Source organism: Emys orbicularis, chromosome 4 (assembly GCF_028017835.1).
Source record: "Emys orbicularis isolate rEmyOrb1 chromosome 4, rEmyOrb1.hap1, whole genome shotgun sequence".
Taxonomy (NCBI): Eukaryota; Metazoa; Chordata; order Testudines; family Emydidae; genus Emys; species Emys orbicularis.
In genome coordinates, this window is record NC_088686.1 from 136,568,648 (window position 1) to 136,585,792 (window position 17,145).

Genomic DNA, 17,145 nt, shown 5'->3' on the forward strand with positions numbered 1-17,145 from the left:
TGACCTAACCCTGTAGTGCAGACCAGGCTTTAGTCTCTGAGTGGCTTAATGTGTTTATCCTCAATGCCCGTCAGGCAGAGCAGTGCTATTATCCCCATTGTTCAGATGGGGACCTGGGGCCCACAGAGACCAAGTGACCTACCCAAGTCACACCTACATAGCAAAGCCAGGAACTGAACCCAGATCTCCTGAGTCCAGGCTCACACCTGAACCATCCTTCATGCAGATAGTGGCACGGGGTGCATTAATAGCATACTTGGTTCTGAAGTTACTCTCGCGCTTCAGAGCGGGCAAAGAGAAGACAGGTGACAAGCCAGCCTCATTTATACACAAAGTGTTTATTCATAATAAAGTTACATTTTTAAACTAGATTTTTTCCCAATAAATGCAGCAGCATCTTATTTACAGATACAAGTATTAGTGCTGAAAGTTTGCCGGCGTTACCCTGAACGCAAAGTGCAGCAAGGAATGGGGGTGTGAAGGGATCTGTTCTCTCCAGGTTTAGAAGTCCAACTCCATGAGCAGAGGGGATGAACCCATCACAGAGAAAGTGCCTGAGAATTTCTGATGTTTCTTGAGACCGTCTCGAACAGTGAGACTGCAGCCTTTGTGGACAGACAATGCGGCCATGAAAACCAGCAGCAGGAGCCATGAGGACTTGGCCTCTAACACAAGAGGACCACATGCAGTGAGTCTAACTGCAGAGCTAGAACTGCTGAAGCCATACGAACCACCACATAATGAGGGAGAGCAGCAGCTAACCCTCCTGCTGGAGGGGAAAGTGGGAAGGGAATTAGCCCTGCTGTACAGAGTGGTGCTACAACTCTACTGTAGAAATCACAAAGTCTACCAATTGCTGTGTAGATGGATCCCCCACAAAGCATGCCCTGGAATAGCCAAGTGGCAGGAGCTAGTGGTGTATTATGACAAGAGCAGAGGGAACTAAAGGTGAGTCTTATAAGACAAATTCTGCCTTTAGGCTAGTGCTGAAATCAGCCAATGCAGCATTTGGGCCTGGGCACAACCAGGTGGCATCAGTAGTCTGTTTCCACTCAAGGGTGCATCAAGCAGCTTTACAAGTAGTGAATTGGACTGGCTGGTATTAGCAGAGGAGATGTCTAACCCTGTCAGAATCCCCCATCCCCAACTCCTACTACCAGCCTCCCTATAATGCAGAAGAACCACCCAAGAGATGGAGCTACAAATTATTCCTTTCCTCAAGTCAGCAAGCAGAGGGCAAAGTTTAAACACCAAGCAGAACTTGATCTGAGCTAGCCAGGGAGAAAGCTGGCTGTGTCATCCGGTTACCCAGCTAAGCATCCACTCCTTGCTCGTTCAGGTAGGCCCTGCAGTCAGGGATGCTTGTTTTATGGGCAATACACATCTCCTTTCCCACTTCCACCCTAAGCATTCCTTTTCAGGAAGCAGAGCCCCAGCTGGAGACAGATACCCTTCTATCAGTGCAGGCCCACTGCACTCACAGCTTACTCCTGCCCAGGCAGACGGAGAGTGTTGATGCTGCCCAGGAGCAGGAGTCAGGCTTTAGAAGACCATGTACATAAGCATCCCATGGCCATGAGGATCAGTTGCCATGGGACGGGGCCTCAGCTCGGGAGGCTATGCTCTTTTACACTTGACTGCAGTGGAAGTACAACACTCTTTACAGCAGTTTAGGGTCTAGGCCCATCTCTCCTCCACCCACCCCTTCTACCCTGTGGTCCTGAGGGCAAGGGTGTAGCTGGTCAGGGGGGTTGAGACTTAGCACTCTCATTCCTACCCCTCCTTGTTGAGTGTCACACTGGCCTACGCTGAAGGCTCAATTTTCAGCATTTATCATTCCCTCTTCTCCAAGGCCTACGAAAGGAGGTAATCAAATATTCCACATCTATTTTAAATAAAGCCTTTACAATACACATTGCACACAAGTGGGTCCTTAGACACCTAGCCCTATTCATAAATACGACACTAAACTCTACATCACTTCATAATAGACAGATCCAGTAGGTAGCTTATGCAGTACAATGCAGAGGGAGGCTTGTAACTAAGTCTTCCTGCCCCTAAGTCCCGACACAGACTTTATTCAGCCCCTAAGGCAACCCTTCCACAGACTTCAATAGAAACGGTCTTCCTAGAGGGCTGCAGAGGGCCAGTAGGGTTAGTAGTTGAAGACACATCCTGATGACCGTGCCCCAGCCAAGAGGCACATAGAAGCAGAACAACTTGTGCTGTAGCATCACGGATTTGGTTTGCAAGGGACAATCCTCCGCTTCGAACTGTAGAAATCTGGAGGGAGAAAGAAAAGGAGACTACTGAGCTTGCTCTCAAGTGAGAGTGTGAATGAGCCCTTCCAATAAACTGGCTGGAGGAGCTTTATGAGCAATAAGCATCTGTTTTGGCAAGAGCAATCCGGAGTCATGCTTCAGATTGCCTGTCTGACAGTGAGAAAAGGCCCATCTGTGGAGGGTTTTATCAAGTTCCCTTTGGCTATCTGGTTGAATGGCAGTGGGACGCTGGTTTCACTTTTATTATCTGCTCCAGTCTTGTGATTTATTGACCTGAAATCTGGGAAATCTGATTTGGATTCCCAGCTCTGCCAGCCACCCTGTGTGATGTCATTTGAGATTCCTTTCCCCAGCTGTAGCAAGCAGAGAACCTGGCCTTCCCTCCACTGTAAGCTCTCCACGGTAGAGACTGCCTCTTACGACACTAGCTGCTTTCTTTACACCTACTGCGGTGAGATCCTGAACTCAGCTGGAGCCTCCAGGCAATGCTGCAGTGTGAACAGGTGAACTGACAGTAAGCGCCAACGCCTGCAGTGACAGGTGCCCTGTGCCACCCCAGAGATATGACTGGACTGGTCAAGCTGCCACTGACATTCTGTCTCTTGCTCTGGTAGCCATTAGGGGTACTTGTGAACTAGGGGCAGGACGAGCATTCGTACTTACCTTTTATGCTGGTCTGCTTTCGTTTCAGGTGCCGTGGGGAGCTGGCCTTGCGGGACTCAGAGCCTGTCTGTACTGTTTCACTTGAGAGGGCCATGTTAAGATCCTTTGTAGAAATCTTAAGTGCTGGAGAGCTCTGGTTCTTCTCCCCACCATTACCTTTGGAGTGGCTCGGGTCCTGAGAAGGCAGGCAAGCAGGAGACACGTCAGGATAGAGGACTCTCTCCCACTTGAACTTGCCCTCTAGCGGTGTTTCCGTCTCAAAGTCAAAATTCCACCTGCACTGAGCTTCTTCCAGATTTCTCCTCATCAAATCCTGTAAGTCATTCTGGAGCTGCTCATGATCCACCGGGCCAAAGAGGTTTCGGCAGAGCTTCCTGTTGCAGGGGGCCTGCCGCATGTTACTCTGTGACAGAGGCATGTTTCCAGCTGGAAGGAAAATGAGCAACATATGGTTACTGAGCTGCAGTGCAAGTGATCAATAGTTAGGCTACTAAGTGAATTAGTAAATGATCACAGAGGTCCATGGGGTTCAGGCATCTCCTGGGACCACCCCTGGCATGCAGTACTGAGCAATCATTGGCTATATGCATGCCAATGTAATCCATGCAAGGAGCATGCACTTGTCTCCCTCTTGTGGCTGGTTTACATGAGGGTTGAACCTGCTACGGCTTCCCAGCTATAGAACTTAATCCTTGAGCTCAAGTGGTAAGGGCTGATCCATCTAGTGCTCAAAGTTCTAGGTTCAAACCCTGCAGTCAACCCCATGGTCCAATAAGAGATATTACCTCACTGACCTTCTATCTCTAATACCCTGGTACTGACACTGCTACAACAATACTGGATCTCAACTTGGAGGATATTTAAAATCAGAATTGGATCTGAATTCAAGTTTGCATGCGACAGATTCACGTGAGAGCAGCTGGCAAAGCCAACAGGAAATATTAGGTGAATTTCTTAAATCCAAGTACCAGAACATAGCGGCAAGGAACTATGCTTTGAACAAGCTGCATAGAACAAATTCCAAGCGTGTCCATTTTGGTAATCCCTTATTGGTGAAACTGTTGGGTAGCCACTGATAAAGACCCTGCTTTGTAGATGGAGGCAAAGAGGAGCCACACTTGGTCTGTCAACAGGAGATGCACCTAAGTGGTAAAGAAAGTTGCCAATTGCCAACAAAACCCCCAAAAGGGTTCTAACCTTCTGCCCTCCCCCTGATGTGGGCATGCAAGGTTATAAAGGAATCCCTTCGCAGCTTGTAATTATGAAAGGAGGCTTGTTTAAAAGGGCAGGGGGATATTTTAAAAGTTTGAGATCATGAATTTATTCCCATAGAGCCTGATGGTCAGATATGCAGAGCATCTGCAGCTTCTACTGACTGCAGTGGCAACAGAGGCTGCTCAGCACAAAACATCCAGCCCACAACGGACAGAGGGCAGTCGCAACAGGCCCACGAGCAGAAAGCTAGAGCCAAATAAGTGATCAGCAGTCGAACTGGGCAACATTTTAGCCAAAGCTTTGTGCCAGGAAAAAAATAATAATAATAATAATGCCGATTTGCATCAACCAAACCAATTCAGGAATTTGACAGTTTTGCTAAATAGTTTGAAAAAAGGATTATGAAAATCTAAACATTGAGTTTGAGGTTTACTTTACAGTTATAAACCAACAAAAACGCAACAATGTTGTGGGTTGAACAAAGTGTTTCATTCAACCCAAAATGAATTTGATTCCAGTAATGCAAAAAAAGGTTATTTTCACCACTTTAATTAGCAGTGAACTGTTTGCTCAACTCTGCCCACACACAATCCTTTGGCAGCAACAATTTAGCCTTTATGCTATTAGTCTGGGAGACATTTAGGCACCACGGCAGCTAAAGGCCACATTTGGCTTGTATATCTTGAACCTTAACCTTTAATGGCCTCAGTGCCTATAATATTCTATTGATCCAGCTTGTCCTGTTCTTGCCTTTTCACCCAGAGAGGAAGAGGCTGAGAGATTAAAAATAGAACTCAACCTTCATATCGCCTGACAGTTCACACCCTTGTAAACAGTTCAATGGAATGACATCATCGTGAGTCAGTCAAGTTCCAGCATGTCCAAACAAGCCCTGGCAGGTAACAAGTTTCAACTTGCTGCTGCATATGAAAGCAAACACCCACACCCATTAGAATGCCCACTCCTGAGAGATCCGGAGCATTCTCAACACCTACCACTGACTTAAACCGGAGTCCAAGGCCTGGTCTACAGTAGAAAGTGAGGTCAGTTTAACTGCATCAGTCAGGGATGTGAAAAATCCACATCCCTGAGCAGCATAGTTAAACAGACCTAAGTCCCCATATAGACAGTGTTAGGTCGACAGGAGAATTATTTTGTCAACCTAGCTACGGCCTCTCAGGAAGAGCCTCTCCCATCAGCATAGGTAGTGTCTACACTGAAGTGCTACAGCAGCCAAACCTGCAACTACTCAGCACCGCACAGGATCAGTGTGCCACAAAACTGCACAACCTCGCATTAAGACTAATGCTTCATCCTCCGCTCCTGATTGTGTGTGTTGGAAGCCGCTGAGTGTGGATAACACATGGCTGGTCTTTACTTTTAATTTCCTGAATAGTCAGTTTGATGACCTGAAGAACCATTGAAGTCATTTTCATTTCCTTTCATACAATGAAGCTTTCTTGTAAGTCACATTAAATTCTGCTACAGAACCCTGCAGACTTGAACAAGCAGCTGATACAGAGCAATGTTTGTGGTCACCAGTGGGTGCCAGGGCAGTGCTGATCCAACAGTGCAGCTCTTGGCAAGCGCTTCAGGTAAGCAAAAGGCAACTTGACACTGGCTCTGCTCATCCTGAACCCTCTAAGAAACAGGGATCATTGCTTCCCTAAGCCAGTTTCTTACAGGTGGCAGGATCTCAATAGGAAATTAAGTTGGGTGCAGTGATCAAGTCAATTGCACTCAGAGTGCAGGGAGCCTGCTGCGTGACCTGGGCAAGTCACCTGCTCTGCCTTACAAGTCCCAAAGTGACTTGAGAGACTGGCCTAGCACAAGGAATATAGGGGAAGGTTTAATTACAGTAAGGTTTTGGGGATCCTTTGAAGAGCACATTATGTTCAAGCTAAACATCCAGGTCTTCAGCCACATCAGGATTTTTGTTTCAAGAGAGACAGCAGAGAGGAGATCCTGGAAGCAAGTGAACTTGACAGCAGGATTTTTGGGCTCAATGCAGCCCCTTCCGTCCCATACACCCAAGTTGGGGGAAGGAAATTCTAGGGGCAAAAAGAACAGTAGCAAGGGGACAAGTTTTAAAGTCCATCTGTCTGCAGCCCATTTATTGCCAATCTCTGGAACAATCTGGGGCTTGGTCTCATTAATATTGCAGTTTCTAGGCAAAGCATGTCTGGAGAGGGAGGAAGTGGAACTATTTTGGGTCATTTGCAGGCTTCACTTTCCTTACTTGTGAGCTCCATGGCTCTATTGCTCCTGTCAACCATCTTAACCTAGATTACAATAAATTAAAGTAGCTTTACCTGAATAGCCACGTTAAGCAATAACTGGGATGCCAGAGACAGATTTTTACACCAGACATGCAAGTGTTCAGTTTATTAACAGTGTACCACTTTGCCCACCAGGGGGTGTTTGTCACCCAGGAATAAACATCTTCCCACCCCTCACTACAGTAGCCTCCTGGGGTTTCCATTTCTTGTAAAGTGAGGGATTATTTGCAATCAGAGTGAAACCTAGCGAGCAGGCCCAGCCAGACTGCCAGAATGACACATCCTGGGACAGGCAGAGTGACATGTCTAGGGGAGGCTGGGATTACATCATCTTGGACCAGCCAAGCGGCCGATGAGTACCAGCAGGTGATGAATAATATTGTGAAATATCCCTTTAGACACAGGCACTCAATCCACAAACAGCATTTACACCTTTCATCCTGTTACATGGTCTGGAGCCTACTGCAAGGTTCTTTTAGTTGCTGTCAGACCCCCAGGGATCCTTGCTAGTGATGGAACAAGCCTGCACAGAGGAGCGAGCACTTCATCTGTAAAAGTGCTGTCCAACTATTCAAAACGAGCTCAAGCAGTTGCAAACTGGATGGCAGATCAACGATGGGACTGAGCAGAGGACAACTTGGCCATCCCTACAGCTATCCGGGCCGCTTCCGCTGCTGTCCCGTCGGGCTCTGCAGTTTGCAGCAGCCAGTGGCCAGCAGAGACTCACGCAGCTCTGATCAGCCTGATCCTTCTGTTCCTAGGAAGTGCCCGGGGACACGGAGTTCCAGCGGAGCGTGACAGTCCCCGATCAGGGCGGTGCTGACGCAGCCACCCAGCCGGGCTGGGAGCGGCTTTGCCCAGTGCGCTCCCTGCCCGGTGGGTTGTTACATGGCTCTTCCTGGACGTGTTTAGACCAAAGCTTCAGGGAAGTCCCAGCCCGACGTGCGCTTGGAAATGACTCGCGAGCCCGTGCAATAGGGCAGGTCTCTTACATCACAGCGAGCGTGTGACTATTACTAACCGCCGGCCGCCCAGACATGCCCTGGCAGCGCCCCGCTCCATTGGACAGCCCGGGCTGCCGACTCCGCAGCGCCCCCCGCTGTCGGGCCTGGCGAACGCTCAGTCCCCGGGCCGGGCGTTCCTACCAGCTGGCGTCATGTATTTGAGTGTCACACGCCATGGCACCGCGTCCAATCGCCCGCCCGCTCCTGACACCCCCGGCAGCCAGCCCTGCCTCCGGGCCCGCGGCTTCCACAGCCCCCTCTGGCCGCGATGCGCCCCGAAAGCGAAACGGCTTCCCATCGGGCCCCCCCGGCGGGCTCCAGGATGGGCGCGGGGTGGGGGGGTGGGGGTGGGGTTTCTGGGGAGATCGGTTGTCTCTGCCGCCGTCATCAGTGGCCGAGGGTCTAATCCAACATGCGCCACACTCGCCCCTTCCCCGAGGCTTCGCCTCGCTGCGCTTCGGAAGGAGACGTGTAAACCCAAATGACAGCTCGCGTGTGTGCGCTCCCAGATCGGCCTGGCCGGGCTAGTGGCCGGGGGTCCCCAGCAAGGGGCGCCCCCAGGTCTAGCCCTATAGGGTCATTGGGAATCCCAGCCCTTCCAGTACAGAGACTGCCTCGGTTCCCATCCCAACGGCGCGTTAAGGGCATTGCTCCGGGGATCTTCGCATCCTCCGTGAGCAACTAGCGGAGGGACCAGCCCACCGATCAGTGCGGGCTCGGGAGGGGGCACCGTGAAGGGAGTGGGAGACTCCCCAGCAAGCGAAACCGATAGAGGCAGAGTAGCTTGGGATGGAGGAGGAAGAAAACCCCACCAGCAGCCGGGAGGGAGAGACCAGTAGCCCGGGAGCCTCTGCCCACTGGGGAAGCGGGGTCTCTGCTCAGCCTCGCTTCCCGGAAAGCCCCCCGTGACCCCGGTCGGTGCGGGGCAGCAGCAGGCGGCTCCCGGTCGGGCTCTCTGGATGGCTGGGCTTAGCCTAGGGCACTCCAGAGTGGGGCCCCTCCGACTCCCCTTTAGCTAAGGGGCAGAGCCCGCGCAGGTGTCGAGAAGCGGGGCGGGACCCCCCGGTACCTGGGTGCCACGGAGCAGTGAAGTCGCATCCTCTCTCATCGGCCCAGAATTGGGCTCCCCATCGAGGGTGGGCGGCACTGACCGTGGGCGAATCCACCCTCCAGAGGGGGGCGAGGAGACTCGGGGACAGATACCCGGCGGGGGAGGTGATGCAGGGACCCACCCCAAAGGGCACGGGGATAAAGACACCCCCGATACCCCGGCCGCAGCCCCTCTCACCTCGCGTCCAGCCACCACCTCCCAGCACAGCCCAGCTCGGACTCTGCCTGCTGCTGCTGCTGCGTCTCTCCAAACCTCCGGCAGCGGCTCTGAGCTCGGCGCCCGGCTGCCAGCCTGATATAGCCGGGCGGAGCGCTCCGCCCCCGGCCCTCCCTACCTGCCCCGCACAGCTGAGCTCACCCCCCGCGCAGCCCGGGACTCCCACGGCGCTGCCCCGGGCCGGGCTCTGCTGCCCAGCTCCTTAGCCCTGGGCTGGAGGGAGCCTGGCGCCCACTTGCGCTGGCGATGCAGCGACCCTCTCCGCTGGGGGCGGAATTAACCCCCGCGGCCCGGCCCGGCCCGGCCCGACCCGAGCTCTGCGCCCATGGGCGCGGGAGAAGCACCTGGACCTCTCGGGTCAGGTGCCATCAGGCGGCGGAGCAGCCGCTGCCCTAGAAGGGAGGGTCCCGATCCCATTGCCAGCTCCCTAGGCCAGCCAGGGTATCCGTACCACAGGCTGTTCCAATCCACAGGATTACAGGTGAGCTGCCCGACAAGCCCCGGCTCCGCTAATGTCACCCCTTTGGCCAATCTGGCCATAGGATTTGTTAACCCTGTCCCCGATGGCTGGTTACCCCTCATTTGTGATTTCAGATCTACCGTCTTTATAGTTCACTGGTAAGAATTTCCGGCCAGACTTTGCTCTTAGCAACAGTAGTGCTGCCCACTGACTTCCCTGGGGCGTCACTGGTTTGACTGGGGGGGGGAATTGATTCCTGTAATAGGATTTCCATACAAGAGCAGACCATCGGTCCATTTAGTTCAATCCCCTACTTTTAGCAGTGGCTACCATATCTGCTGCTTCAGAGCAAAGCCAGAAAGCAACTACCTCTCCATGGCCCAGATCCTCAAGGGTATGTAGGCACCTAACTCCCATTACAATACATGGAAATTAGGCTCTTAAATACCTTTGGAAGATCTGGGGCCATGCTCCTAACGAGTTGCCTAATGTTGCATATTGGGGAAGAAGGAAGATGGCAGGAGAAAGATTCCTTCCTGATCTCTGCACTGATCAGTTTATATCCTGAAGCATGAGATTTGGCTTCCCCTAATCTTAGGGCTTGTCCACACTGGGGTCATTAGCCACGGTGTAGCTGCATCACTGCAAACCCCTCATGTAAATGCAGGGTAAACTCACTGGTGCAACTTAGTTTTTATACCCGTGCACTGTCTGCATTGGTGGCTTGCAGGGGTGCAGCTGCAACTGAGGCCAGCAGCATTTAATATCTATCTTGTGGTCTCTTTTGAATCAGAAATGTAGGTACGTGCTAAAGCGTCCATCTAATCTTCTGTTTTCAGGGTGCTCGGCCCCCGCCGTGCCAGCTGAAATCGGGGAGCTGTTGTGTGTTCCTCACTTCTGAAAATCAGGCCTTCAGTGTGCAGCTAGTTGATGGATTTAACCCCTGCCACAATGCAAAGTTCCTAGATCTGCAGATTTCAGGCTGGCCTGTTCTAATAGAGAATATGTTTGGGCATGTTCTGCTGGAGACTGCCTCATGACACAGGGCAGATCTCTCTCCTACAAGTCCCGTTACACAGGATGCAAACACATCCAGGGAGCATGAAATCAGCTGAAAGATGTTATCATCTATGGCACAGAGATAGGCCCTGAACAGCTGTGATCGAGAGGTGAACTTTCCAAAGTTCAGGGGCTATTTAAACAAAGGGTTTTAGATTGATTCTAGCTTTAATGTAGCAGTGACTAAAGTTTACCCATGGCAGTTTAGTGAACAAACCCGGCTTTCTGGCATGTTCTTATTAAGGTGACCAGATGTCCTGATTTTATAGGGACAGTCCCGATTTTGGGGTCTTTTTCTTATATAGGCTCCTATTACCCCCACCCCCTTCCCAATTTTTCACATTTGCTGTCTGTTCACCCTAGCTCTTATTAACCTGCCCAACTCTGATTTTTCAATTCATGTATTTTAATTAATTTTGAAAACAATGGCTACAAATGTACCTTGCGTTTTGCCAGCCACACAATTCAGAGAGAGGCTTTTCAGCCAGAATGGCCTTTACTTTAGATGGAGAACAGCAACCACCAAGAGAAAGAACAACACTAAAGTCTCCACCATAACTTAGAGAACACAGCGTGTCTCCTCCAACTATATTGAGCTGTGAAAACAAAATGGCTGCCAACCCTGCATGCGAGGAGTGGATTTAGAAACTGCAAGGTCTGTTACACAGAGAGCAAAAGCATAACCATTCCATAGCTAAGACTCAAGTGACACAGTTTATCATCTGTATGCTATTTGCAATTATTAACACTTAGCACAGTGTGGCTGGTTGGCTCCTTTAAGAAGGTGCAGAGGGGGTCCAGTGCACCTGTGATTGATTACCTGCTGCTCAACTGGGCTTAAGGGAAGACACCTGGGCCTTATAAAGGGGGAGGCTGCAATAGAGAGTTAGAAGATTATAAAAGGGGTTGAGACACCAGGAGAAACAAGATTCTAGCCAGGTAGGGCAGGAAGTGGCTTGCTAAAAGCAGAAAACTGAGTTAGTCTGTGGACTTTATTTTGGACATTGAGTTCTGTTTATATTAATAACATCAACTCTAGGGAGGGGTGTTTACACAGAGAGAAGCCTCTGTGTGAAGGCTGAGGAGACCTAAAAGAAGGGAAACTGAGGTAAGGTACTGCAGAGTTACCGCTGTCCATAAAGGGGTGCTTGGAAGGTGGCTGATGCTGCTATATCACTGTAGATAAAGAACAGCTACCAAAAAGTGTTTAACTAAATATCTCTTTTTTTTAAAAAAAGGTACAAAAATAAAGAGAACGGAATAATCACCCACTTAAAATTTACCAGGTATATCTCAGTGTAGCAGATGAAAGACAAGACTTCTGTACAAAATGCACAATTAATCTGTGGAACTCATTGCCACAAAAATTGCACTGAGGCCCAGAATGCAGGATTCAAACAAGTATGAGACTTCCTGCTTAAGGGCATACATAAACCCGTCAGTTACTAATGTAGCTAGGAAGAGGCTTTCCCTCTGGGTAAGCTATTCCATAATTGTCCGCTATGGAGTTTATACCTGGTTCTGAAGAATGTGATGTTAGCTGCTATCAGAGACAGGATCCTGGACGGACCATGGGTCTGATGCAGTCTGGCAGTTCTCATGGTTCTGTGTTAAACCAAATGGCAGCTACTTCATTAGAAGGTATTGGAGCAATGATTCCCCTTCATCTGTGCGGGCGTCTCTACTCTCTATGACACAGCTACGTTGTGGTTAATGACCTCACAAATCATATTCTGGGAGCCACGCATTCTGATTCTGCAGCTGCGGAATTTACCCCTGGCCTGGGGCCCCAAGGAAAACGGTTTCCTTGTTATGCCCAGCTCTTGCTCTGCCAAACAGAGCAGGGAGATTGTGCTGGTTTGGGGGGAGGCAGGGGTATGCATTCTGTGGGATGCTAATTCTCTCCTTGGTACCCCTGGATGCTACATGCTAGTACTGGATACTTCAGGGTGCAGAAGATTCAGCAGCAGTGGTATATGCATTGGGAACATTGAGAATCAGAAATCCTTAGGGAACTGACGATTACAGTAGCAGCTGTGGTCTTCGTTTTCCTATTGATATAATGAAAATCTAGCCAGGCCTCATTGTCAAAGGTGTGAAGCACCCTCAGCTCCTGCTGACCCCAATGGACGGTGGAGCTGCCCAGCACCTCTGCAGATCAGCTCATAAGGAGAGAAGACCTGCTGTCTGGCTAACCACAGAACAGGCTGCAAGGATCCCCTGGCATAGGTCCCAAAGCCTTCTTGCCATCATAGAAGAATAACCCAGGAAGGACTTTTCTTTAAAAGGCCCAGTAACTGTTAGCACACAGGAGAGGCAAAGAGAAGAATGTGCTGATTTTGACAATGCTTTTCAGATCTTAGCTGCCTACATAGGGCTCGGGGTCAGATTTTTCAACAGAACTCGGGCCCAGATCCTCAAAGGTATTTTAGGCTCCCCTTGAAATCAATGGGAATTCGTTGCCTAAATACCTTTTGAGGCTCTGGGCCTCAGCCCCCACAACTGAGGGCAGATTTTCCAAAGTGCCCAGGAACAAAGTGCTCCCCAAACTTGAGTTCAATACTGCGTTTAACCATGGGCTGAAGTGTCCTCTTCTTTCTGCCCTAACTGGCTCATCGAATTACTGTGTGCTGCTAAACAACTGCTGCACTCCCCACCAGAGGTGGCCGAGAAGAGAAGAGGTTTATAGCTGTAGTTATTAGTTGCTGCTTGTAAAAAAATTTTGGCGTCTTCTAGGATCTTACTGTCCCCTCTCTCCCAGCTTTCTCTGTGGATGCTGTCTATAAAGAGAGATGAATTTTAAGACCAGAAAAGTTTATGATCATCTAGTCTGATCTCCTGCATGACACAGGCCAGAAATTGCCCCCCAGTGATTCCTGCACTAATCTTTTAATAGCTTCATAGTTCAAGGCCAGAAGGGACCATTAGATTATCTCATCTGACTTCCTGTATATCACAGGGCCCATTAAATTTCACCTACATTCCCCTCTGTTGATCCCACTACCATATCTGTCCTAAGCATACCTTCCCGTTTTGGTTTGAAGACTCCAAGAGATGGAGAATCCACCACTTCCCTTGTAATTAAAGGGGTCCTAGCCATACCCCCACATCCATGGAATTTGAATGACTCTCAGAAGCGACAGACACAGCTCTGAGCTGCTTATCCCGTGAGCTCTCATATCTTTACAGCCCCCTTTCCCACTGTCACTGGTGGTTACTTTGCTGAGTTACATACAGACTGTTTACTCAGAGGGGCAGGGATGTAGCTGTCTGCGTGTAGCCAGCTCTTGTGATTTTTATCATGAGCCTCTTACTAACTGGTGCCCCCGGAGTCCAATGGTTGTATGAGAATCTCTTTTTTCATTTTAAAAAAGAAAGTTTCTAGCCTTCCTGTCTTGGGAGAAGCATTTGAAAATATGACCCCTGAAAGCTCAGAAGGCCCAAAACCTCCAAACCTGTAAATGTATTGTTTAAGATCTCATGATTTTTAAACTTAACTCGTGATTCTGGGGGGACTGAGCCATGATTTTTGGATGCTTGGTGTTGGCACCACTGTTATATAAAGAACAATCATATTAATTCTTTGACCGATGTTTTTCTTTACGCTCTGTGTTCGTTACTCTAACGAGTATTTAGCCTCAAGCTGATCAGGTTATGGAAGTCGCTCCAGACTTATAGGCAAATACAGAAGCCTGGGACTTGATCATTGAAGGCAGTGTCCATGAGTCACCTACTGCTCATCAGTGAGACAGTGTTGGACTCACAGCAGAGTCTAGCTGTAAAACATGCCTGAACTTATTTCCTCTAAAGCCCGTTTCATTCCCTTCCAGAAACATGTGTGACAGGCTCCCAAACATCTCACTGGGCAGCATGGACAGGAGTCCAAGGAATGCTGGACTTCCATTCGAAATTGACTTGGATCCAGATTTGAAACATAAGGCAGAGGGGCTTTAAAGGGGAGAGTGGCTTAGGGCTGTAAAATTCACATGAAGGTTCCAGACACCTGAGATTCAGTTGGTTTGGGGCTGGGCTTTTGGTTCAGCCCCTCTCTAGTAGAGAGAGAAGCCAGGTCTATGCTAGAATTGCTTTGCAGATCTAGCTATACCATTATAATATACTGGCAAAATGAGCCCACTGTGGATGCAGCTATACCAGCAAAACTAGTGCTTTTGCCAGCCTAGCTTATTCCAGCCCCCCAGAGGGAAACCTGATAGGTATAACTGCATCTGCATTGGGAGCTTTGGCTGGCACCGCTCTGCCAGTCACTAATCCCACCCCTGACGGACCTAGCTATGCTGGCAGAAGTCTGTATTTGAGACCTGGCCATGCAGGCTGGAGTCTCTACTGCTTTGCACCTTGTGGAGTCATTTACCTCTGTGCAAAGTGGGGGTTACACTCTCCCAGGCCAGAATTGAAGGCCAGATCCTCAGCTGGTGTAAATCAGTGTAACTCAGTTTAAGCCAATGGACCAACACCAGCGTAAGCAGAGAGAGAATCTGGTCCCTAGTGTTTTAGGGGTGATGATATTGGATGGAAGGCAGAGAGAAGAATCACACCCTGTGTCTTAGGTCCCCTCTGAACTGTAGCAATGACTATTTTTAAGCTTGCATGTACATACATGTCTGTACATTTAAGGACTTTAAGGCTGATTTTTGCCTGACTACAAGATGTCATTAATATGTAACAATTGGATAACTTGGAGTGTCCCCAGGCTAAATCCTGCCTGCATTGAATATGAAAACTAACTGATCCTCAAGTCCTCGTCCGCTTTTCTCAATGGGAGTTTCTCTTGAGTGAGGACTGCAGGATTGGGCCCTCATCTTCAAAGCAGAGTGCAGAAAAGGCACTTTTTTTTTTTTTTTGCGTTTGATTAGTTAAGGACTTGATCCTGTACAAAGCTCTATTTCCATGCTCAGCAGCTTACAGGATTCATACCTCTCTCTAGTAACAGCAGGAGGCTGGCTGTTTTTTTCCCTGAAACAGACTGTACTTGGCAGAATATAGTCATGGTCCAGTTTGCCTATCCCCCTGCATCTTTTCATCCCTCATGCCTGTACAAAATAGGTGTCAAATGCTACCAGATCAGATGGGCAGTGTTAGACATCTACTTTGCACAGGTATAAATGGCCGCACAAGGGGCCAATCCATGAATATTCAGGCTCTTAAAATCTATTCAGCAAGATTAAAAATCTCCAACATTTTCCATTCTCCTGGCTAATGAGCTTTTTTTTTTTTTTTTTTTTAACGTAGGAAATGTGAACACTCTTAATGAAACTCTCATGCTCCAGCAAAAGTCTTAAATGAATCCAGTGTTCAGCTGAATGGCGTTTATAACTGAGCGAAGAATGTTTTCCCATCAGCTCTTTGAAGTACCCTATTAAGTGATTTTATACTAATAGGATTTTCCCAGGAAAGAAAGACACGAATGACAAAACGCTGAATGCTTGATTAACTCTGCCCCTAAAAGAACTTGGATCGTGGTAATTGACTCTTTCCCTGCCATATTCAGCCATTGTTTGCTCCATTTATGAAGGCATGTTGATGAGACACCAAACCCAGTAGAGTGTAAACAGAATCCTGCCAAGCACAGATGGTTGTGTGAGGCATTCTCTAAAGCAAGGCCTTTGGGTTACTGGAAATATTGCTGGATCCAGCGAGTCTGGAGTATGACTTGTTCATTTCATTTGCCGCCTAACTCATTTCCACCCGAGATCGGTTTTGAGGCTCATTCATAGTCATTAACGTAATTGCTTCAGGAACTGTCCAGGGGAGCTACGGAGACTCTTTGGCTGGTAAAAAAGAACCTCATTGTTATGAGGTCCTGAAATCAGGCTGCAGGAAGTACCTGTAGGGTTTTAATCTTTTATTTTGATTTTACTAATTCATACCGTTTGCCACAGTCGGAGAGAAAACCAGGCCTATGCAAAATGCACCCCACCTGCCTGAGGCACCTGCTGTGGGAGTGGCAGCTGGGATCAGATGTCTGAGCCTCGGAACAGTTGCAAAATGTCTTCAATCTCTCTGCCTCTAGATCACTGCCAAAGCTTTATGGGCCTGCTACAGGGTGACTGGCCCCTTCAAGAGGGAGTGGGATCCAGTGCACCTGTGACTGATTACTCGCTGCTTAAGGGAGAAGGCATCTGGGCCTTATAAAGAGGGAGACTCCAGCAGGGGAAGGAGAGCCACTGACCCTCTCAGCCTAGAGACGAAGCAGGAGAAGACTGGGAGGTTGTGGGAAAGACCGAGCTAGAGCAGGACTGCAGGGCAGTAGAAGAGGATTCCTGCAAGGTAGGGTGGGGAAGGATGAAATTTGGACTTCATTTTGATTGGAATAGTTTATGATGATAAACCCGTGTACTGTGTGGAGTTTTTAAGGAGCCCAAGAAGGGAAATGAAAGCAGGGCGATGAAGAGACAACCCAGTTACAGGGCTCAGTCTGGCCTGGTGCTAAGCACCCTCAGCTCCCACCTGAATCAAGAGGAGTTGAAAGTGCTCAGCACCTCATAGCATTGGGCCCCAAAACACAGATTTGGGGCCTGGCTCTTACCCCAGGGTTGATCCATTGGTTTAGATGGATTTACCTTGGATTTACTTCAGTGTAACTGACAGGAGGCGGCCTTTGGAGCACAGCGGGTAAAAAGATTCTGCTGTTCAAAAACTGAAACGAAATGAAAATTTCCGATTAAAAATACTTTGTCTAAAATGAAAATTGTTTTTATCAAAACCCTATTTTTTATTTTTTTTATTTTTTTGGCAGGAAAAGTTTTCAGTCAAAAAAATGCCAATCTGCTCTACTCATCCACTTTCCTGTCTCCTAATCACATCAGGGGGTGTGTGAGGTACTTTCATTTCCATG

General features: G+C 48.9%; 1 protein-coding gene across 2 annotated transcripts; it reads right to left on the reverse strand.

Annotated features, from left to right (window-relative positions):
- Window positions 1–318: 318 nt before the first annotated feature.
- On the reverse strand, window positions 319–8,816 carry CDKN1A (cyclin dependent kinase inhibitor 1A). Of its 2 annotated transcripts, XM_065402391.1 has the most exons (3): window positions 8,732–8,816; window positions 2,946–3,371; window positions 319–2,283 (listed from the first exon to the last, which is right to left on the reverse strand). In XM_065402391.1, the coding sequence occupies exons 2-3, from the start codon at window positions 3,361–3,363 to the stop codon at window positions 2,234–2,236; spliced, it is 468 nt and encodes a 155-aa protein (XP_065258463.1). In that variant the 5' UTR covers window positions 3,364–3,371; window positions 8,732–8,816; the 3' UTR covers window positions 319–2,233. The 2 variants fall into 2 exon arrangements, with proteins under 2 accessions (XP_065258463.1, XP_065258462.1); XM_065402390.1 differs by lacking the exon at window positions 8,732–8,816 and having other exon boundaries at window positions 2,946–3,393.
- Between the last annotated feature and the right edge of the window lie 8,329 nt (window positions 8,817–17,145).